Source organism: Jaculus jaculus, chromosome 12 (genome assembly GCF_020740685.1).
Source record: "Jaculus jaculus isolate mJacJac1 chromosome 12, mJacJac1.mat.Y.cur, whole genome shotgun sequence".
Classification (NCBI taxonomy): Eukaryota; Metazoa; Chordata; class Mammalia; order Rodentia; family Dipodidae; genus Jaculus; species Jaculus jaculus.
In genome coordinates this window covers 4,637,191-4,660,100 of record NC_059113.1, presented here as the reverse complement: position 1 = coordinate 4,660,100, position 22,910 = coordinate 4,637,191, and the positions used below count along the sequence as shown (strand labels likewise).

Sequence of the window (22,910 nt, the reverse complement as noted above, 5' to 3'; positions counted from 1 at the left end):
AGTGAGAAACGCTGATTTCAATGAGGAAGTGGCATCATTTTAACGGTTTTGAAGAAGTAAAAATCTTCAGATTTCTTTGTCTTTACTATCTTATTCTTTTGAAGTCATCCAAACAAGCTACAATGAGAAGCAAAAGTAGGAAAACAAGCAAGACAGCTCAAAAGGGTAGGATGCCTGACCACACAACCAGCTGTGGGGGTAAGGGAGAGCGGGCTCGGTGGTAAACTGAGTCTAACCTGGCTGAGCAGGTGACGGTGCTGCTGCCATGCAAGGGTACGTCTCCGCTGGGAGGCGCATGGGACATCAGATAGTCGTATCCAGAAACAGATGACCTCTGTGCACTCGGGTACATGGGAGGTGACCAGACCAACCATAGAGAGCAAAACCATAAAATACATGTATGGGAAAGGACAAGGAATGTGAGATACGTCCAGACACAGTAAGATTTAGTGGGGGGAGATGAAACTTTGAGACGATTTCAAGGGTAAAAGAACTATAGACTAAGCTTTGCTGGGTAAGTAGTAAAAGGAAGTCAAGGAGATAGTAATGGCGAATCAAAAATGGCTCCATACGCTGGGCGTGGTGGCGCGTGCCTTTAATCCCAGCCCTCGGGAGGCAGAGGTAGGAGAATCGTCATGAGTTCGAGGCCACCCTGAGATTACACAGTGAATTTCAGGTCAGCCTGGACCAGAGTGAGACCCTACCTTGAAAAGCAAAAGTGCTTCTTTAGAGAGAGTTTGGATGCTCTGTGAGAATAGATGGTGGAGTTCAAGACCAAGGTGGATTTTCATTGCACTGTTGATGAGAGTAGCGGTTTGCATGATCAGGGGCAAAATAAGTAAATGCATAAATAAAAGAACACAACAACAACAAAACAGGTAAGTTTAGTCTTTAGGGGGCAGAGGGGAGATAGTGACTACATTTAGTTCCTTTCTCATTGTGGTGACCAAAACACGGGCCCCAGATTTTGCTTACAGATCTTTCCTGTCTGAAACCCTTCCTTTTCATACACAATGGGAAAAGGTCCTTTTGTCCCTACTTCATACTTTTTCACCAGGGTCTCCATAAATTCATCTTTCTCTGCTACCAGTTTTTTTGTTTTTTTTTTTTTCTCCAATTATTGGATCCAGTATCATCAGTAGTCAGAAATTTCTATTTTTGCTTCAGGCCTTGCCAACCTACTGCTTTCTGGAGCCACACAAATCTGTTGGGATTCCTGACTGTGTCCCAAATCCACTAGAACTGATCAAGTTACTCAGCTTACTGAGTTCACTAATACCTTGCAGGGTTACTGCAGGGGTTTCAGGAGACCGCGTGTGATCCAGCTCCGAGCCCTGCTTGATGGATCTTAACCCCCTTCGACCAGAGTGGCTGGAGCACTTATCCACGCTTCCCAGTATTCCTATCGTAATATAATTAGCAGCATTTGTGTATCTCAGAGGCAATTACCATTTAATTGCGCTGGCCCAGCCAGCCTGAAGTAGTTCTCCATTCACTTCTAATTTGGGGTTAAGGGGTTTTAGTCCTAGCCTGACTACTTACAAAATCAGTGTCAGAATTGAAAATAACTTTAGGCAGCCATTTATTACAGGGCAAAAGTTTTGCTAATTCTTTGCATTTGCTTCTATATAAAAATGCCAATTCTCAATTTGCTCCTGGCCAATGAACAGATGAGACAGTTTTGAGCAGCATTTATTTATTTATTTTTTTTTTGGTGAATTATCAAAGTTGGTTACATCCGCTCTGCCCTTAAGGAGCTCTGCCTCCTCCATGTTGATCTTCATTACAATAAATTAGTATCCTCATATGGATTCAGGTTCAGAATCAAGTTTCAGGTATTTCTTCTTAAAAGATATTTATTTATATTACATTCTCAGTTTAAAGGCGTAAGTACCATTCCCTCAGCCTGTGAAATTTGTTTGTCTTCGTGCTGCTGTAAGAACATGAGGCCCGGATGAAGGCAGTGTGCTTCATCTCACCTCCTGACCCAACATCACGTCACGTAGACAACTGCAGTTCAGAGCAGCCCCGGGTTTGTGGAAACCTCCACATGAAACCTATGGATGCTCACATGTGCATCTGAGGAAAAGTAGACTGCCTTAAGCCACATGGAAAACATTTCCATATGAACTACTTTCCACGTGATTGTGAGCTAAAGTAAATTCTAAATAACGTTTAGCAGTTTGAGATTTGGAAAATAGCCTGGGCCATATAAATTCTCCTTCAGTTCTCTTTCTGTTAAATCTGATGCCAGAATAAACGGAAGCCGTGGAGGACCTTTGAACTTCTCAGTTCTCAAATGACCTCAGTGAAGCTGGGTTGGCAGAACCAGTGTTTAATTTTCAATGGAAAAAAAAGTTTATTTTTCTTTTTCACTTCTCCTTGAAGGGTCCATGTCACAGTTACCTCCCTTGACGGAGGATGCAGCATTGTTTCCTGGGCCCTCAGCTTCAGGATATGCATGAACCTCTGAGGAAGGGGCCTTCTATTAAAGAACTGAATTAGTGTGGCCCTCAGGGATCCTCAGGATTGACTCCAGGTTTCTCAGCATCTTGTATCATTGAACTTTGAATTCCCTTCCCTTTTCACCTATCAAAAAGAGCTATGGGGAGTCGGGAGCTGAATGCCACCTTCTTCTGCTTGTTAGTGTAAATGGCACTCACCTTCTCTAGACTCCAATTTCCTTGTCTCTGACTGGAGCTTAAAAGTAGTCTTGCCCACACAGCTCTCTGTTGTTTTAAGTCTTTTGTTCTTGACCTCATCATCATGTGGGTTTTTACATTTAATTTACTATTAATAATTGAAACTTAAATATATCCTATATTTTATTGAACATATGGAATATAACTTAATATGTAAAATATATGTTAGCACATACCAATAATGGGGTGCTTGGGGTCCATGAAAGTCCTTGAACCCCAAACCCTTAGGTTTGTTTCTAATTTTCATCAAAGATTTGAATAAAAAAGACTGAGAAGGATAATTATTAAATTATTATACTTATTGAGGGAAGTACAGAGCCAAGGAAAGACACCTACATGGCTAGAGATCCCACATAGGGGACCAGGGAAAACCATGGAAAAAAGAGAAAGAAAAGAAGGTTCAAAGAGTTCCTGTCATGTGGGGAGCTGGAGGGAGTAAAGGAGTCCAGACCCGGCTGAGGGAAAACTTACCCATAGCTGGCAGTTCCCAAGTGGTCAGAGAGCCTGCCCTCCCTTGCAAAGGTATTTATAACCTTATAAAGTTGGGCTGTCTTCCTGCTCAGGTGAACCAGAGGGACAGCTGGCTGGTTAGAGGTAGGGTCTATCTCAGGAAGAGATTAGCCCTGACACCAAGTTCCAGGGGCTGGACTTGACCAACCACAATGTTTAAATCCTATGAAAGACTTCCCTCCCAGGAGGGGGTCCTGGTTATTTGTGGAAAAACAGGTCTAGGGAACTAGGCAAGAGATAAGAAGTCAGGTTATCTTTGATTTCTAGCAAGTGCAGACTTACCTGCCTGTTTTTACTTTCAGGGGTCCAGTCACCCTACCTGTGTTCCCTCTCATTCTCTTCCCTCATGAGAAGATACTTTAACTGCTGTTAGAGGAAAGGAGTCCATGATGTTAGTCATGTGGGCTATTACATTTCATTTAGTATTAATAATTGAAACTTAAATATGTCGTGTATTTTATTAAACATATGAAATGTAATTTAATATGAAATATATGTTAGCATGTTCCCATTACTCGATCTTACACTTCTAGAAGGTAGGGTTAGTGGTTTACACTCTTGTTTACCATGCTGAGAATCCAGGCCATGCTGGGAACACGATAATTTCTCATTAAAAACTGTTCATCCTAGGGTTCTGTTAACAAAGGAAAATATTCATCAGTTAAACCAATGTTAACAAAAAGTAATTTTCTTCCCCTTATAGCTGAATATGTGCTGTTTCTATAATATAGAGATAACTGTGAAGGAGAAACAATGCTATTTTGCATTTTCTTGCATTAATGCAAAGAGGTATGATACATGTTTGTTAATCTTTAGGAAAATAAATGCTTATATAAGCTTTAAAAATTATGTTATAAAACAAAACCTATATATTATATTATTATTATTAATACAATTTACCCCTCATACCATTCAGGTAATGATTTGTTATTTTGCTACAACTGGTACTTGTTTGGGCATATTTGAGAAGTAGTAGCACAGAGACAATTTTTAAGCTAATTATCCCAAAATTAAGTCTCAAGTTGAGGCCAGGGCTGGGGTTTGGATATTGTTTGAGTGTGTCCCCCAGGGGTTCATATGTCAGAACTGTGCTTTTCAGGATTGTGATTTTGGAGGTAGTAGGACCTTTCAGAGCTTTAGCTTAGCAGGACCCTGGGTTGTTCAGGATGCTGCCTGCAGAAGGCAGGACTGGGTCCTGTGCAGTTCTGCTTAGCGCTTAGGAAAGGGTCCGTGTAAGAGAAAGCACGTGGGCTGGAGCGATGGCTTAGTGGTTAAGTGCTTGCCTGTGAAGCCTAAGGACCCCGGTTCGAGGCTCGGTTCCCCAGGTCCCATGTTAGCCAGATGCACAAGGGGGCGCACGTGTCTGGAGTTCGTTTGCAGAGGCTGGAAGCCCTGGCACGCCCATTCTCTCTCTCTCCCTCTATCTGTCTTTCTCTCTGTGTCTGTTGCTCTCAAATAAATAAATAAAAAATTAAAAAAAAAAAAGAGAAAGCACAGATGCCCCTCCCCCTCTGGCTTATTGTCTTACTGTGTGATCTCTCACTTCCGCATGTGCCCGCACGCTTGTGACTGTTGGCCAGAAGGTTCTCACTAGTAATGTGCTCTTGTAATTCCAGAAGTGTGAGCTAAGTAGACCACTTTTCTTTAAAAGAGGGGAGAAAAAAGTACACATCCTCAAATGTTTTGCTGCAGAAATGGAAAATAAACTAATACAAAAAAATTGGTACCAAGGAGTGGGATCATTGCTATTACTGTACCTGAAAATGTAGACGTGGCTTTAAAATTGAGTAACAGGCAGAGGGTGAAGGAATTTGGAGGAGGTTGCTAGCCAAAAGCCTCCCAATGGGCAGCTCTCACAAGACTTAGGAGACTAGCTTAGGGAGATGACACCGAGGCAACAGGGACTCTGCTGACATCCTTATGACAGACACTATGTTCAGGCTGACCTGGAATCCACTATGGAGTCTCAGGCTGGCCCTGAACTCTTGGCGATCCTCCTGCCTCTGCCTCCCAAGTGCTGGGATTAAAGGCGTGCGCCACCACGCCCGGCTTCTTATGACACTATTTAAAGAACTTGGCTTCATTCCCTGTATGCCCTAGCACTTTATTCAAGGTCACATTTTAAAGTGATCACCTAGGATATTTGATGGAAGAAAATTCTGAATGTCAAAGCATTCACACTTCAACATAGGGATTGCTAGCAACTTTTAGTCAGATTTACAAGAGGATGTGGGAGCAAAAGGAGAATGTACAGAATGAACAGGGAGAGGAAGAAAGGGCGTTTGGGAGAACACACCGGCATATAGCCCGGCTTCCTAAGAAGATTAGCGTGGTTAAAGGGAGCCATGTGCTAGTTGGCAAGATAATTAGAGGTAGGTCTCAAGGATAGATAAAAAATCTTGCCGGGCGTGGTGGCACACGCCTTTAATCCCAGCACTCGGGAGGCAGAGGTAGGAGGATCGCTGTGAGTTCAAGGTCACCCTGAGACTCCATAGTGAATTCCAGGTCAGCCTGGGCTAGAGTGAGACCCTACCTCAAAAAAAAAAAAAAAAAAAATCTTCACGGCCCCACTTTCCATCACAATCCCCAAGGCCCAGGGCACAAACACTCCAGAGGACTGTGCGTGCTCTCCATGGACTTCCTGTCTGTGTCTTCCTGGGAGTCACTCCTTATTTTCTGGCAAAGCATTCCCTGGCGGCAGCTGTAGTTCAAGTGCACTCAGGTGTGGATTCTACAAGAATTACGGGCCTACGGTAGCTCCCACTGGTATTTCAAAGGAAAGTCCAAGAAGATAGACAGACATCTTCCATGGAGCCAAGCCAGAGCAGACAGTCTCCCCTGGGTGGAGTCATATCAGGCACTGGTAATGCACACTGAACAGCCAGTCTAAGAAAAGTGCAGGCGTGTGCACACAGCCTAGGAGCGCAGCCGTGTAAGAGCGAAGCCCTGGTGCAAAGCCAGCGAGACCCACAGTGTGCACAGACAGATGCCAGACTTGGAGCCTTCAAGATTTAATGTCTTTCTTGGTCAATTGTTTCCTTACTAGAAACCTGTGGTCCCTTTCTTAGGTGTATTGACTCTGCCTATCCGGCCACTGCATCTTGGAAGTGTGTAACTTATTTTTGACTTCACAAGATCATGCCTGGAAGCAGGTTGTCTTGAGTGGCGGATGAGATTTCAGACTTAAGACTTCAGCACATTGCTGGAATGAGTTAAGACTTCGGAATTACTGGCCACGAAGTGAGTTGTCATTGTGAATTGTGAGGGGCGTATGAAGCCCAAAGGCCAGAGTAGAATATGATGGTTTGGATATGGTTTGAGCATTCCCCTAAGAGTTCATGTGTTGGTTGCTTGGTCATGAGTATGGAATGTTGACTAGTAGGTAGAGTCTGGTGGGGGCAATTGTGTCCTTGAGGGAGCTGACCTTGGAAGGGTTAACGTAGTTCTCAAGGAGCCCTGCTTAGTTCTCATAAGGGGACTGTTAGGAAAGAGTGGGGCTGGATACACTTTCACTCTTTGTCCCTCTGCCTTCCTGTTTCCTCATGTGATTTCTCCCTCTTCCATCTGCTTCTGCCACGATGCCATTCACCATGTAACCTGGCCAATGGGGACTTCACAAAAGGCCAAACATGGATATCTAATCTTAGACTTGTAGTCCTCAAATTGTGAGCTAAACAAAGATTTTCCTTCATACTTTATTAACTGTTTAGTTTTTTAAATTTAACTTATTTATTTGAGAGAAAGGGACAGAAATCGGCAGGGAGAGAGAGGGACAATGGACACACCAGGGCCTCCAGCCACTGCAAACAAACTCGAGACATATGCGCCCCCTTGTGCATCTGGTTTATGTGGGACCTGGGGAATTGAACCTGGGTCTTTGGGCTTCACAGGCAAGTGCCTAACCGCTAAGCCATTTCTCCAGCCCAGCTGTCTAGGTTTTTTTTTTTGTTTGTTTGTTATAGCAATATAAATGGACTAACACAATAGTGATGTATTGCCCACCCATGATGAAGGGTGCTCTACAAATTTATCTCAGATAGTCATTAAGCCTCTGCTTAAACCCTGTCAGTGTGAAGCCTCACTACTGTTGGATCTAGTAGCCTTTTTCCACTTAAGTAAGACATCTTTTTTTTTTTTTTTTTTTGAGGTAGGGTGTTGTTCTAGCCTGGGCGGACCTAGAATTCACTATGTAGTCTCAGAGTGGCCTTGAACTCATGGCAATCCTCCTACCTGTGCCTCCTGAGTGTTGGGATTAAAGGCGTGCACCACCACACCCGGCTTCCAGTAAGACATCTTAAATGCATACAGAATGGTTCGGGTTCTTTATGAGGTTCATACATGTAAAACAGCCATTTTCATGAAGACTGAAAAAGAAAAAGAAAAATACCAATCACCATAAAAAATCTACATGACCTGCTTGTTATAAACTTAGAACTTCTCAGGACAAATGTTTATAAGCTCTATGCACTGGATGGACCAATTATAAATCATTAGGGGAGGCAGAGACGAGTCTGCAGAAAAATCTATAATTTGACAGCGTGCTGTGGAGAGGTAGTGGCTGAGAGCCTGTGGTTTGAGAATCAATCTTATGTGGTTGTGTTAATTACCTTTTCACCGCCAGGACAAAATTACTGAGAAAACAACTTGAAATATATAAATAAATTTTAATTTTGGTTTATGGATTTGGAGGTTTCGGTCCATGGTTGCTTGGCCTCATTTCTTTGGGCTTGAGACAAGGTTGAACATTATGAGAGAGAGAGAGGCGACGTAGAGAGAGAGAGAACAACAAACAACAGAATCGAGGGGCAAGATCTACACTTCAAGTCACAGCCCCAGCGCCCTGGTTCTTGCACCTGGCCTCCAGCTCCTCATAGCTCCATTCATTCTGAACTCATAACCTGTTACTTGAGATCAGACCTTCATTGCCCAATTATATCTTAACAGCACTGCCATCTTAGGGTGAAACCTTCAACACATGAGACATTTTGGAGGCTGCCTCATGTCCAAACTGTAACACTGGCTGTGTTCTTTCCTCTCTTATCTCACAGTGTTGACTTCAGTCCCCACTCCCCCACCACTGCGGCTGCAGGGCCCAGATTTCATGCCTGCTTGCATTATCATAATGTCTTGTCTGCGCACACTGGGAGTTTTCCATACTTTTGCTGAAAGAGCTGCAGATGCCAAGAAATAACCTTTTGTAGATAAAATATCAGCTAATTTTTTAATCACTATAATCCTTAACTTTTGGTCTGGGCAAAGTTATACTAAGAAAAGAGCTTTCAAATCTTGGGCTGGAGAGATGGCTTAGTGGTTAAGGTGTTTGCCTGCAAAGCCAAAGAATCCCGGTTCGACTCTCTAGGACCCACGGAAGCCAGATGCACAAGGGGGCACAAGCATCTGGAATTCATCTGCAGTGGCTGGAGGCCCTGACATGCCCATTCTCTCTCTCTTAAATAAATAAATAAATAAAATATTTTTTTAAACATCTTAATTCACACAGCTCGTAGTGCAAATACTCTCATTATAGCCAAGGGCAATCTCTCAGCCAGGAGCCACCGAGCAGAGTTGAGGAGACGTGAGCACAGCGGCTCAGGTCAGCATAGACTAGCTGCTCTCCACCGCTGTGCTTGGACACTAAAGGGCAGGATGATTGATAGTGACATGTACAAGCAGAGTGAATACAGAGAAAGGGCAATCTCATACCCCGTAATGATGGCACTTTTGTTCAACGATGGCCCACATCATAGCTGTGTTAGTGTGTGCAGATATAGTCTATGATGTTTACATGATAACAGAATCCTAACAAAGCATTTCTCAGACCATGTCCCCATTGTTAAATGACACACAAATATTTCTTTACTCAGCAGTGGTCCTAAACACAACACCCATGTTGATGACAGGGCTTTGCTCCCCTTTTTCCTCCTTTCCCCTTCTCTCTCCTTTCTTTTCTTGTTTTACCACCCTGACTTTCTTCATAAGAATTTTCTATCATGTTCCATGTTTATGACAACCTCCTGGGAGCATCAGAACAATTGACAGTTTTCCTGCTTTGCAAAGTGGTAGAGAAACTAGGTCATCATCCTTCTGTGTAAAACTGTCTCATGATACTGCCTTGTTCTTAATTTGCCATTTTGTTATTTTGAAATCTGCTTTGTCTAGTTCCTTAAGTTTTCCCCATCCATGGGGTGTGGCGAGTTCAACCTTCGGCCACCTGTCCTTTGCTGTCATAATCTTATTCTCTCCTTCATGAGTTTTGGAAACTGTACTATACCATCTATTTAGGAAATTGTATTACAGTACTATAAATACATTTCTGAGAACTTTTAATTACATGGTGATAACTAGAACTTTCTCATCATAAAGTCCCTAGAGTTGATAGGGCAGAATTCTCTTGGGAAACAATTCTGTTTCTAGCAGCTCATCACTGAAGCAAGCAGAACTCTGTTACATACAACATCTGACTTGCCCCAGTAATACCAGTGCAGGATTTTGTCAACCTCCTGGGAGAGGTGAGGGCATAGATCTTCTCGGTAAAGATCTCTTAAACATTGTGTGAAAGCCTAATGCACTAAACTGAAGGGAAGAAGATATTTGCAACTACAACTTGGCATTTACTATGCAGCTCTCTGCAGATACACTTGAGATCACCGCGTGTGCCATCGTCATCCTTGTCAGCGTCGTGGGAAACACGTGCTTGTTTTATTCTACAAGGAAGTGTGTCACTGGGCACCTACACACATCCTTTCTTCTGATTTTCAATCTTGTATTTGTCCACCTTGTTAAGAACTTGGTGGTGAATGTAATGAAAATTGTTTACTCTTCTGGAATCTCACTGGGTTTGGCCGGCTGCAAAGTTCTGCACTTCACCGCGGCCCTGACGACCTCCCTGGCCATCTGGTTCATGTTGCACTTTGCGTTGCTCTGCCACCGGAAGCTGTACCAGATCGTCTACCCCGTGAGCGAGGCCGCAAACCTGGACCAACACACACAGTCCTTGAAGGTGATCTCTGCACTTTGGGTGGTTGGTGTGGCAGTGTACATCCCAGTGCTAATCTATACTCGAAAGCCAGAAGGGCTAGGAGGAAGAAACGACACACACTCCTTGTCTCCTCGAAGAATTTACATGGATTGCTTAAATGGCTTTGGGGATGAGCAAGTAGAGTTCTACTATGGAAAAATATTTTTAGTGCTCATTGATATTCTTCCATTAGCCGTCTTGGTCTTTGTCTGCCTCTGGATGTCGTTCCTCCTCTCAGAGAAAAAGAAGATGACATATGGTGACATCTGGATCGGGGAGGATGATTCAGAAACCGAGATCCTTCGAGGGGCCAAGTTCAGTATTTTATTGATGTTGCTCCTCACTTCGCTCTGGGTTTCCCACTTCATCTTAGTCTGTTTCTTGAGAGATTTGGCAGCATATGTCTTTGTTCCAGCTGTTCTCACCGCCCTCTCCTCGGGCTTCTCCGCTCTCAGTCCTTTCCTGCTTATGTTGGTTAATTACAAAATGAAGTTGGTGTCCTTCTGTGGTGCCAAGGAGGAAAGATCCACAGTACAGCCTGCAAATGTTGTTCTGTCTCCATATGCTTGATGGGAGGGAACTTGAGTGTCAGCCCTGGAAAGCAGACCCTGCTGCAAGGAGACACAACCGGAGTCTGCGTGTCCATCATCCAAAGTGTCTGCAAGGACAAAACTGATTCCTGTACAGAGCAGACTTTAGGGGGAGGCTGCGCAAGCAGATGCAAAAACACTAAGGTTTTTGTGTTGTTTTTATAATTGAAGAAAAATTCTCGTCTCAACATCTGTTAGTTAGGATAATAAAGTAAGTCAACATTATTTGCAGTTTGGGAGTGAACTCAACACAAATACTATGCTAAGTTTTTGTGCTGTGCAATGTGTTGTATTTAAAAAGAAATTATTGTTGAAACTGAGGACAATTTTTCCTAGATGAGTTCCTAAAGATTCTCCTGAGTGATCTTAAGTTTTCATCCTAAGTTTTCCCTGAAATGCCTTCACACATATTGGAAGTGCATTAGGTGGATTGGCAGTGGTCAGTGTTTGCAATTTTCATTATAGCTCCTCATGTGAGCTGGGAGATGATTTTGTTTAGTGTCCTACTCTAAGCATCTAAAGTAAATGAGGGCCAGACAAAAAGCATTGTATGAAAGTATTGGTACTTGCTAAGATTTTCTTATGTGGGTATGTATAGACATGTAGGTATTTGATTGCTACTAACATGTAGCCCAGTATCCTTGCCTAATCCCCTAAATACATATCGAAATACATGTTATCGTTGGAAAAAATGACATTTATTTTATAGATTATTTCTCCTTTTGGTCAGTAATTGGTATCTTTAAAAATTGTAAGAAATTGGGCTGGAGAAATGGCTTAGCGGTTAAGCGCTTGCCTGTGAAGCCTAAGGACCCCGGTTTGAGGCTCAGTTCCCCAGGTCCCACGTTAGCCAGATGCACAAGGGGGCGCATGCGTCTGGAGTTCGTTTGCAGAGGCTGGAAGCCCTGGCGCGCCCATTCTTTCTCTCTCCCTCTATCTGTCTTTCTCTTTGTCTGTCGCTCTCAAATAAATAAATAAAAATTAAAAAAAATTATAAAAAAATTGTAAGAAATTATAAAATCCTTATGATAATTTGCATCTTGGATTTGGAGTCAATATAATAATTACTTTATAATTCTAATGAAAAATACGTGGCCAGGTTTTTTTTTGTAGTCAGTATGGCCACTTGAAATCTTTGGATTCAGCAAACAATTATTTTAAATACCTATGTGAAAATCTGTGTAAGAATTTTAAGGTATCTTTTATTATATTCTCTTTTTTCTATTTTCTTTCTGCAGCAATAGACCTGTAATTTATTATTCCACAGTTCTAGTGAGTGGATCTCTTGAAATTGAGAGTCTTGCTCTAAAAAAAGGCTATGTCAAAAATTATAAATCTGGATCTCATTTATAGAAGAGACTTAGAATATTTTAGTTGCTACAAAGTAAGTACTGCAGAGGAAGGGAACTTTAAAGGAATTAAATCTCACAATATCTAAGGTTGTGTGGGCCATTGTGTGTCCCACATATAACAGAGAATTTAAAAAAAGACACACATAAGACTTTCTGAGATTTCTGGGTGGTCTTCATGGGAAATGCTTAGTGGAAGTCCACTGAGGCAGTTTAATCAGAGGGTACCAGGCATGGATCCTGCATAATGAGGTTAACATCTGGGGAGATGGAGGATGTGGGGAAGAGGTCACCATCTTTTAATTAAGTACAGATGTATCCAGAACTGGGAATAGCCATTGATCTTAGGTAGAGGTTCTCAAATGTGGTTCTGGGACCAGAAGAGGCAGTATGACCTGGGATCTCATTAGAAAAGCAAGTTCTTGGGCTTCATCTCAAACCTATTGGATTATAACTCCGTTGAATGCAGCAGTCTGTTTTAATGAATCTTCCGGATGATTTTCATGCTCACTGAAGTTGGAGAACTACTAGTCTCGGGGTTGTTCCAAAGTTCAGTCCTTACACGTAATCAGAGTAAAGCCATAATAACTGACTCAAGATGCCATCTTCAATGCTCTTTGTGCACATTACCATCATGCCTACTTCCCTCCAAAATGGCAATCAAGATCACCATCTGTGTTCCATACCGTCTCAACAGTAATTGCCAAACAAGTAAATCCACTGTAGAACTTAAGTAAGTTTTTCAAAATCAAGAATAATGCATGAAACATCAGGTGCGCCAAAAATTTGGAACTTGGATAGTTTCCTATACATAACTAAGGATCCAGTTCCCATATTATTCCACAGTTCTTTCCAGAAACCAGTGCAAAACACACTTGGCTTAGACCCATGCTTTACTTCCCAGTGCTAGCAATGTTTCTTTTCTTCCCAGATTTTTTTTTTGGAGGGAGGAGGTTGGCCTCATTAGATCATAGTTTTGTCCTTGTGGAGTTGATGCATTTTCCTCTGTCAGAGTCTCATATCCTCACTGAATGAACAATACTCCAATTCTCTTTGTAGACCTATTTTCACTTAACTCTTGCTCACTCCCTTATTGTCTGTAGTCCACGTGCATTTCTCATGGGATCTAGACAACAGAAATGAGAATAAGGGAGATGAAGTAACATTGCCAAGGCAGCACTCTGAAGAGAGGGTTAAAAGGTGGGTCAGGACTGTTTAGGGAATCTGGGGTGGTTTCAGAGGTATTTCCCAACTTCCTCTCATGTAGCATCTTTGAGCGGGAAGGCTATCTTACTCATTCCCAATGCAGGATTCCAATCTTCCTTCAAAGGTCAAGTTTGTGCTGGGATTGCTTTGACCATGCAAAGTACTTTGTTATATTATAGCCCACTCAGAGTATTAAGAACAAACCCTTCTTGAGTCTCCCATCTCTGAAACTTCCTTTAAGACTTATTTTTTTTAATTAATTAATTGATTTATTTTTAAATTTGAGAGCGACAGACACAGAGAGAAAGACAGATAGAGGGAGAGAGAGAATGGGCGCGCCAGGGCTTCCAGCCTCTGCAAACGAACTCCAGACGCGTGTGCCCCCTTGTGCATCTGGCTAACATGGGACCTGGGGAACTGAGCCTCGAACCGGGGTCCTTAGGCTTCACAGGCAAGCGCTTAACCGCTAAGCCATCTCTCCAGCCCTTATTATTTTTTTTTAAATAATTGTTTGCAAGCAGAGAGCGAGAGAGATAGAGAGAGACAGGCAGAGAGAATGGGCATGCTAGGGCCTGTAGCCATTACAAACAAACTCCAGACACATGTGCCCCTTGTGCATCTGGCTTATGTGGGTCCTGGGGAATCTAACCTTTGGTCCTTTGGCTTGGCAAGCAAATGCCTTAGCCACTAAGCCATCTCTCCAGCCCCAAGACCTACTTTGGAAGTTAAACCCTCATTTAATCTGCTGGGTTTTAGCTTCTGAAGGGAGAGAAGAGCGTTTTCCTTCTGGATATGTATTTCCTTAGCTGTACCACATGGCAGAAGAGCTGCCCATCCACTGGCTGCCTTGGCTTTCTAACTTTGTCTTGTCCATCTCAATTTATGTGGAACATAGCCCTTTTCAGAACTGAGCCACTGTAGATATTTCTGTTATTGCATGTGTTTTCCTAATCTTGTGAACCCATGTTGCTGTGAGCATAGATTCTATCCTTGTTTCAAAAAGAATTTTAAGTTTTGTATACATTTTATATCACATCCACACAGATAATCCAGAATATAAAATGCGCGCATGCGTGCACACACACACTTATTCTTAGGCTTAAAAACCAAGGTCTTCACAAGCTCTAAAGTTTAAGTTAGTTCATTATTAGTATTTGATTCAGAAATCATACGTTGATCCTCAGATCATTTGAAAAAGACTTAAGCTGTTAAATCAAGGCTTAAAACTATGGAAAAGATTAATCTTTGTAGGAATTTGTCAGAGAAATCCTTATCTCTAGCAAGAAATTTCCTACTTGTCTTCACAATCAGACATAAAATAAATAGTCATGGGGTGTAAAATCAATGTATCTTACTTATATAATAAAATACCAAATTCATTGGTAGTAAGAATCAACCACTTATAGTTAACTTTATTAATAAAATTATCAGTGATTCCAGTGTAAAATTTTGTAGTACTGAATGTCAAGCCTAACTTCAAACTTTGTTTTTCATCTTAATTTATGATAATATTCTCAAGGCTATCAACAGAACATATTTGTTTTGTGATCTATGAATTTTCTAATTATATTTCAATGCTATGAAGAGATAACCCCAGCATTTTTTAAAGATGAAACAGAAGTGTTAAATCAATGGACTGACTATGGAATACAATGAACTCTGATATACTGAAGGATATCTGTGGATAAGGTGTGTTAGGTATTCACTCATCTGTACCAATGGTAATTGTGCCTACATTTGTATTTAGATTCTACTAGCATGAAGTGTAAGTTGTTTGGTGTCATGATTTTTTTAAAAAATATTTACTTAGTTTATTTATGTGAGAGAGAGAAAGAAAGAGGCATAGTAGAGAGAATGGGTGCACCAGGGCCTCCAGCCGCTGCAAAGGAGCCCCAGATGTACGCGCCCCCTTGTGTATCTGGATAACGTGGGTCCTGAGGAATCGGACCTGGGTTCTTAGGCTTTATAGGCCTATGTGTCATGATTTTTGAACACTCAGGGTGACATAATTCAGGGGTGAATGTGCTGTATACGGTTCTGACCTGGATGGTTCATAGTCGTGAGCTGTCCTTGCCTCTAGAAGCATATCACCTTGGCAATGGCATTCTTGAGTTTTGCCATCTGCAAAACAGAAGGGCATATAGGCAGGTTATAATTCATAATGCATACACTTTTCTTCCTGTATAGAGCTATAAGATGAAGTCAGGTTAGATGTTCTGAAGGTGAGTTTGAAAGGCCAAATGTTTGACACGGATGCAGGGCTGCTTTGCCGTTGCTGTTTTGACAGAACCTGAGAGAAAAAGCGCCGCATTGAAAACCCAGATCCATGACTCTGTGTCTGTAAGGCACTTACATAACCTGTCTGAACTTTGGTCTCCTCATGTTCATCAGTAACAGAGACCACAGAGATGTCTCCTCAGGACTGCAAGGAGGAAATGCAGCGTCCCTCCCCAGGAGCTGTTGTGCATTACATTGCAGCATCTTGTTTGCTATCAGATGTTCATTGCATTTCCCAAACATGCCAGAAGATAGGCGATTCCAGGAAGGCACGGTCTGTTGACACTCTGCGTTGAAAATGCTCCCATAGCTATTATCTTTCCACAGTCCTCACCCCTCAAATCCCTTTGTAAAGGCCAATATAAAGCAAGCAATGGCTAAATCCACCCTCTTTTGGAAGTTTGCCAGACCTCTGCCAAGCTGTCACCCCCCCACCCCAGGGAGAGTCCTCTTCCCCTCCCTCAGGACACGCTCATCCTCATGTAAGTTTTCAGGTGCACCAGGCTAACTTCCCTCCTCTCCAAAGTCCATTGACCCAGTTCCTGGGTATGTTTGTCTGAGCCAGCGCCACACGATTGTGCAGTAGCTTGCTTTTTGCTGGCCTCATTGCATAGTGCAGATTCCACAGGGCGCGCAGTGGTCTTAGCCAGCGCGGCGCACACCAGCCTGCTGGGTGCTCAGTGCTCGGTGCCCGGTGCCCGGTGCCCGGTGCCCAGTGCTGGGAGCCCCAGGCTGCGCTCCCCTTCTGCGCCTCACACCTGCGGCCTGGCCCCCGTGTCCTGCTTTCTAGTAGGGACTTTTTTTTTTTCTTTTTTGGCCTCTATCATTTTTCTGTTTCAAGATTAAGCATTTAGTGCCATGCTTTTGGCCACTGTTGAATCAGAGAGCAAAAGAAACTGAATTCAACATTTGGAAGGAGTTACTTTCTTGCCAGCCAAGCCACAAAGCCAACTGGGGACATTTCTCCCCAAACCTTCCAGTTCCTAGTCTGTAATATCTTTTCAGCTCCTACATTGAAGAAAGTAGGCACAGTATGTAGATGTAGGCCTTGGCTTTGAAAGTTTATCTGAGTATAAATTTGGCAGGGGAGGGAAGAATGAAGTGAGGGACTATATTTTCCCAAGCGTTAGTGGATTACAGGGTAGAGCAATAAGTCGTGATACAAATCAACTAAAGTTACCTCATCACTGAGTAGCCTCTGCTCACTTACTTTGACAAGCCCAGCTTATTTTTAATTACCAGGCCTCGTAGTATGCTAGTAAACATGTACGAAGAGAGACTTTGACAGAGAGGAAGAAAAGTGTCATGTGAGCCTGCATACTGACTTCTAGTAAAATGGAGTGAGGCAATACATTTAAAACAGAATTTTGTAGAGAAATTTAATGGGATGTGTGACTGTAGTCACAAATCAATGAGTCGTTTATGAGGCAAGCACACCAGATTGTGTACATTACCATGAGCACAGTTTCTCCCAGAGATTCTGTTAGCCACTCCAAGTTTTTCCAGAGATGCTGCCATTGCCCACCAGAGTTTTGGAAGTCTTCGTTTGGAATGATTTTTTAGTCAATTTTCATGTCACAGCGGCAGCCACAAAGATAATTCTTGAAATCACAAAATGAGGGCAGGGGAGGCAGCTCTCAATGCTTGTTCACTTTTCATGATCACATGTGACTCTTCTTTTCTTTAAACTTTCTTATTGGCAGCTTCAATAATTATAGACAATATATGTTGATAATTCCCTATCCTCCCCATTGTCTCTTCACAAATCCACTATCAATAGCCCCTCCCCTCCCTCTCTCAATTAGTCTCTTTTGTGTGTGTGTTGTGCTTGTTTTTTTTTTTAGAATTTTTTTCATTGACAACTTCCATAATTATAGACAATAATCCATGGTAATCCCTCCACTTTCCCCTTTGCAACTGCACTTTCCATCGTACATTTTCCTCTCTCCATCAGTCTTTTATGCATTTGGCTCTTTGTTACCTGAGTTCTTTCCCCATGGGGGCTTTGCTGGAAGAAAGCGGTTGGGCCGTCACTGGTCATCTTCATGAGAATGTGACAGTGTGGATGGACTTAATAGGCACTGGTCGCTCCGGCGTGTCCCGGAGGCCGTGTTAGGAAAGCCCCGTGCACAGTGTGCGCCTTGGGTGTGTGCAAATAAAGTGACCAAGATGCCACCAGCAGCATTTGCAGGACGTGCAAGTGGCAGCTACTGGCTGTGTCCTCATACTCTCACATTTTTCTTCTTTCCCTCCTGTTTTTTTTAACCCAAATTAGGAAAACTAAACCGTTCAAAACAGTTACTGGGTTAGAGAGATTGCCTAGTGGTTAAGGTGCTTGCCTGCAAAGCCCAAGGAGCCAGGTTCAATTCCCCAGGACCCATGTAAGCCGGATACATACAGAAGAACATGTATCTGGAGTTCATTTGCAGTGGCTAAAGGGCCTGGTGTGTTCATTCTCTCTCTCCTTCTCCCTCTCTCTCTCTCCCTCTTGCAAATAAATAATAAATAATTAGGTTTAAAAAAATTAAAGACATTTACTTTTTTCTTCCATTACCTGTCCAATCTGTACTTTGTTTCCTCACTTCAAAAAAGATTATTTTTTTTGCCAGGCGTGGTGGTGCATGCCTTTAATCCCAGCACTCGGGAGGTAGAGGTAGAGGAGGATTGCCGTGAGTTCAAAGCCACCCTGAGTCACATAGTTAACTCCAGGTCAGCCTGAGTCAGAGTGACACTCTACCCTGAAAAAATATCTATATATTCTTTTAAATGATAACATCAAAGTAGAAGAGGGGCGCTGGGGAGCGGCTCAGTGCATTTAAGCACTTCCTTGCAAAGCTGCAAGCTCAGGTTCCGTTCTGCAGCACCCACAGTAAAGTCGGATGCACGAACTGGTGCATGTGTCTGGAGCTTTTGCAGTGGCAGGAGGCCCTAACATGCCAATACACTCTGTCTGTCTCTCTTTGCAAAGAAATCATAAAATAATATTTCAGGAAATAGAAGAGTGACTGGTTGGAAAGAAGGGGTTCAGTGGAGGGGAGGCGGGGAGGGGGACAAAGAGGAGTGGTGTCAGGGGATTATGAGCGGGGTCTATTGTATATGTGTTTGGAGGTTGTCATTAAAAGTTTAAATAAAAATTTTTAATTTCTCTATTCATATATGTTTGTGTGTGTTTATGCATTAGGGCCAGAGGGAGTGTGGGTGTGGGTCTTTTTCTGGGCCTTTATTGGCATGACTTCCTGCCTTTCCCTCTACTCCCACTATGGAAACCCACACCAGTCACAAGAAAGCAAGACCTTCCTGCTCTCCACTTGTGAAGGGAAGGAAACATAATCCCACCTCTTAACGTTTTATTATGTGTGTGAAGGTTTTCTTTCTCTAGTACTAAGAGAGACGAAGGCCTTGAAGCACAACTTGTGACTTGCCAGGACTTTATTTGTTAAAAAACGAAAAAAAGAAAAGAAAAGTTTCTCTTGTGGCATGAAAGCATAAAATGATTGCAATAAAAATTCACTCTTAGACTGCAAATGAAGTCCACAGTTTTGGCAAGAGACACTGATTAAAAAGTGTGGGAGGGTAATGGTGGTACTTATTAGTACCAAATTCCTTCAAAAGCTCCAACTCTCAAGTGGACACCGGGCAGGGCGCATGGCTGCGCAGTGCCTCTGATGAGCTGGGGCACCATCGAACGGGCAGGTAGGAGCAGCTGGCGCTCAGCCCCAGGCCCTTGTTGTTAAAGGGAATGTATATCTGTGTTGCCAGAGCTTGAGGTGTTTTTAAAGTAAATCCAAAAATCAAGAATTCACATAAACTCACGCAAGGTACAACTTGGCAACTCATTTGACTTAAAAAAAAAAAAACCCAAAAACTTAAAAATCGCACTACTAGGGCCAAACAAATCACATCTGTGGGCCAGACTCAGCCCCTGGGTCTCTGACATATAGCCTCGTGTTGCTGGGCTTTCTGTGAGACCACGTGTGTCCTCCGGCACGAAAGAGGGCTCTGGGTTTCTGCTGTGGATTAGAGGGGCGAAGGAGCAGGGCAGGAAACCAGAGTCCACAGTTCCATTTCTTCGTCGCATTTCACTTCTAGCAGCTGCCTGACCAGAAGTCATTCCACCCCTCCCATCCCTTCATGCCTCCGGAGGAGGGGCCAGTGCCAGTGCCAGGGCTGCAAAGAAGGAGCTGGAAATGGAGCAGGGATGGGTGACCCTTGGGGCTTTCCACCTGCGGCAGGGAGAACGTGAACCCTCTCAAAGTGGCACCTTGAGAGAGAGAAGCATTGGTGCCACACAAAACGCATGGTGCTGTGAACAAAGCAAGATGTCTCCAGGAGACACCTGTGTGTGGAGGTCGAGAGGGAAGCAAAGTTCCGGAAGCTGGGCAGACTTGCCTTCGGGAGCAGACAGTGAAAATAATAACACATAAATCTCAGTACCGTCCACCAAGGGCAAATACAGAGAGTTTTCTGCTTCAAAAAGGCAGCATGACTTATATAGTCATGATTTATATTATCCAGGGGTTGTATTCAGCCAGAATGGCTATCCAGGGTTTCAGTGATAAATTTGATTTGGTTAAGGGGGGAGGGGTGGGGGGAGATAGCTCAGCAGTTAAAGGTGTTTGTTAAGATCTGTTCATCTGCCTTTTGCGTTTGGTGTATTTCTATGTATGAAAGGTCCACGTAGTTCTCATCTCTGATGCATATTTTGTTTTGTCCTTCCTGTCTCCACATTCCTTGTGACTCTGAATGAATTGCCTTCTTATTCCAAGCTGTTTGTTTCTTTAAGCTACAAAATGATTAGTGGGTATCAGTCTTAGACCTGTGTGGTGACTGTGGACACCAAATATTCGTTGCCCCCAGCATAGCACCCAAGGTTATGTCCGCAGGAAGTATTTGAATAGGGTTTTCCTGAATACGATTTCCAAGTGTCTTCCACCCAGTTTTCATTTTTTTTTAAATTTTATTTTTATTTATATGAGAGAGAAAGAGAGAGAAAGAATGGGTGCATCAGGGCCTCTAACCACTGCAAATGAACTCCAGACGCGTGGGCCCCCTTGTGCATCTGGCTAACGTGGGTCCTGAGGAATCAAACCTGGGTCCTTTGGCTTTGCAGGCAAATGCCTTAACCGCTAAGCCATCCCCCCAGCGCTGGCCCAGTTTTCATGGAGGATTGGTGAGAGCTGAGTGTGGGTTGCAGGGAAGGCAAATGCTTGTCATGGGGAAAATTCTGCTGGGAGCTCCTGCCATCACCGAGGAGCAAGCACAAAACATGTAGAGCAAAGGATTATGGGTGCTCAGCAGGGAGCCGAGCTGGGGACCCGAGGAGCTGTGCGCTCTCAGCTGCTGGGAAGCCTGGCCTTGGAGGGAGGACATGTGCTCCAGCGCGAGTCTGTCGCCCGGTCACTTCCCCGTGGTGTGTAAGTAGAGCTGGTAGTTCTAGCTACCATAGCGAACCTGTCCTCCATTCTCACCTGCTTCTGTCTTTTGCAGGCGGTCATGAGTATTTGACCTTACTCAAAATGTGCAAGGAAGAATAATGGAAGCCCCTGAATACCTGGATTTGGATGAAATTGACTTTAGTGACGACATATCTGTAAGTACCACTGCTTACAAGCAGAGCTTTCCGGATAGGCTGCCTTTAAACTGACGCGCTGTTTTCTCCTTGTAGTCTGTGTCTTCACAACAGCCCGACTCCGTTTATAAGCGGAACACAGAAACCTGTATGGCAGACATGGTGTGGCTCGGGAGTCTCTGGCCCAAGAAGTGAGAACACTTAGTTTTGTGTGAGCCGTGGGGAGGTGGTAGTTTCACGGAACCTCCCATTTCTAGTCTGTTCCATTGCTGTGGATGCTACTGAGTAGCTTTGTAATGTTTCTGTGCATGCAGCTAAGTGACCCTATGAATATAAATTTTCAGTGTCCTTACCTGACTACTGTTCCATCGTCAGCATTCTCTAGAGCTCACAAGAACACGGGCTGAAAGCAAGTTCATAGGTACTAATGATGAAAAGCAGAGAGAACTTTCCCAGTGACTGCCAGTATCAAAGCACAGACTGGACCCTTTCTGGGAGCACTGACTGAGAGATGCACAGGACTGCACCAGCTGATCTCTGAGGTCCTGCTTAATTCTATAAAGCTCTGGGCTGACGACTCCCCGAATTTCCCTAACACAAACTTCCTGCTTCACCATTCACTCAGAACTGCTCTGAGTGAATTGTCTGTGTGCACCTTGCTGAGAACCATGTGTAATTTCTCCTGTGCCCTGCACTCACTTGTCACACCTTCAGACAGGTTAGCATCACCTGCCCCAAGAGATCTCAGCTTCTGACATGCTTTGAACTCCCCACACCTGGAGCTCTGGGTCACCTCTGGGAGTTGCATGTGGCAGCAGTGTTCTTGTGTTGTCTTCCCCATCGTGCTGTGCCTGCTGTACGTGGCATATAGATGGCTGGGGTGAATTGGGTGCATCTCTTGCTTTTACACACACACACACACACACACACACACACACACAGAATTGGTACTCTAGGGCTTCAGCCATTGCAATCAAACTCCAGATGCTTGCACCACCTGGTGGCATGTGAAACCTTATGCTCGCCTCACCTTTGTGCATTTGGCTAACATGGGACCTGGAGAGTTGAACATGGGTTCTTAGGCTTCATAGGCAAGTGCCTTAACCACTAAGCCATCTCTCCAGCCCTCCTGCTTGTATATAATCTTGGATGATCTCTTTGTAGTACTAGACAAATGCGTCTTCAGCCTTTCCCTGATTGCAATTTTCCAGTTTTTCAGTTTTCACTTAGACTAAGGTGAAGTGAGATTCCTCCACGTCATGATGACTGCCAGCCAGCCAATCACTATGGTTTCACAAGAAAGTGTTCCAAGTGTGATTTGTTTTGTGACCACTTCCTTCAAGGAATTTTGATTTGAGAGGTGAAAACCAAGAAACTGGTAGTGTGGAAGCGTGTGGGGACTAGAAGTGCACGTACAAAGATGAATCACAATTAGGCGTTTGGTGGTTCAGGAGGTTTGATAGGAAGATTGTGATTTGGGAAATGATTTAAAAATTTTGTTTTTGTTTTTTGTTTTATGAGGTAGGGTCTTACTCTAGCCCAGGTTGACCTGGAATTCACTATGTAGTCTCAGGGTGGCCTTAAACTCATGTCTATTCTCCTACCTCTGCCTCCTGAATGCTGGGATTAAAGGTGTGCACCACCATACCCAGCTTAAAATAATTAAAAAAATATTTTATTTATTTAGTT

At 43.4% G+C, this 22,910-nt stretch overlaps 2 protein-coding genes across 9 annotated transcripts in view; both read left to right on the top strand.

Moving 5' to 3' along the window:
- The window catches only part of LOC101603740 (synuclein alpha interacting protein), a 169,555-nt gene that overhangs the window by 59,713 nt on the left and 86,932 nt on the right, over nt 1–22,910 (top strand). For all 8 annotated transcript variants that reach the window (XM_045130957.1, XM_045130951.1, XM_045130956.1 and 5 more), the window contains one exon: nt 21,140–21,242. In XM_045130957.1, coding sequence (XP_044986892.1) covers nt 21,214–21,242 — 29 coding nt within the window. In that variant the 5' untranslated portion in view covers nt 21,140–21,213. Of the gene's footprint in view, nt 1–21,139; nt 21,243–22,910 lie in introns of those variants that run through there.
- On the top strand, nt 9,829–10,800 carry LOC123453656. Its single transcript, XM_045130959.1, has one exon. The coding sequence runs from the start codon at nt 9,829–9,831 to the stop codon at nt 10,798–10,800; it is 972 nt and encodes a 323-aa protein (XP_044986894.1).

Bases quoted from the DNA above. Each gene is read 5' to 3' on its own strand.
- LOC123453656 (XM_045130959.1), top strand. From the start codon at position 9,829: ATGCAGCTCTCTGCAGATACACTTGAGATCACCGCGTGTGCCATCGTC.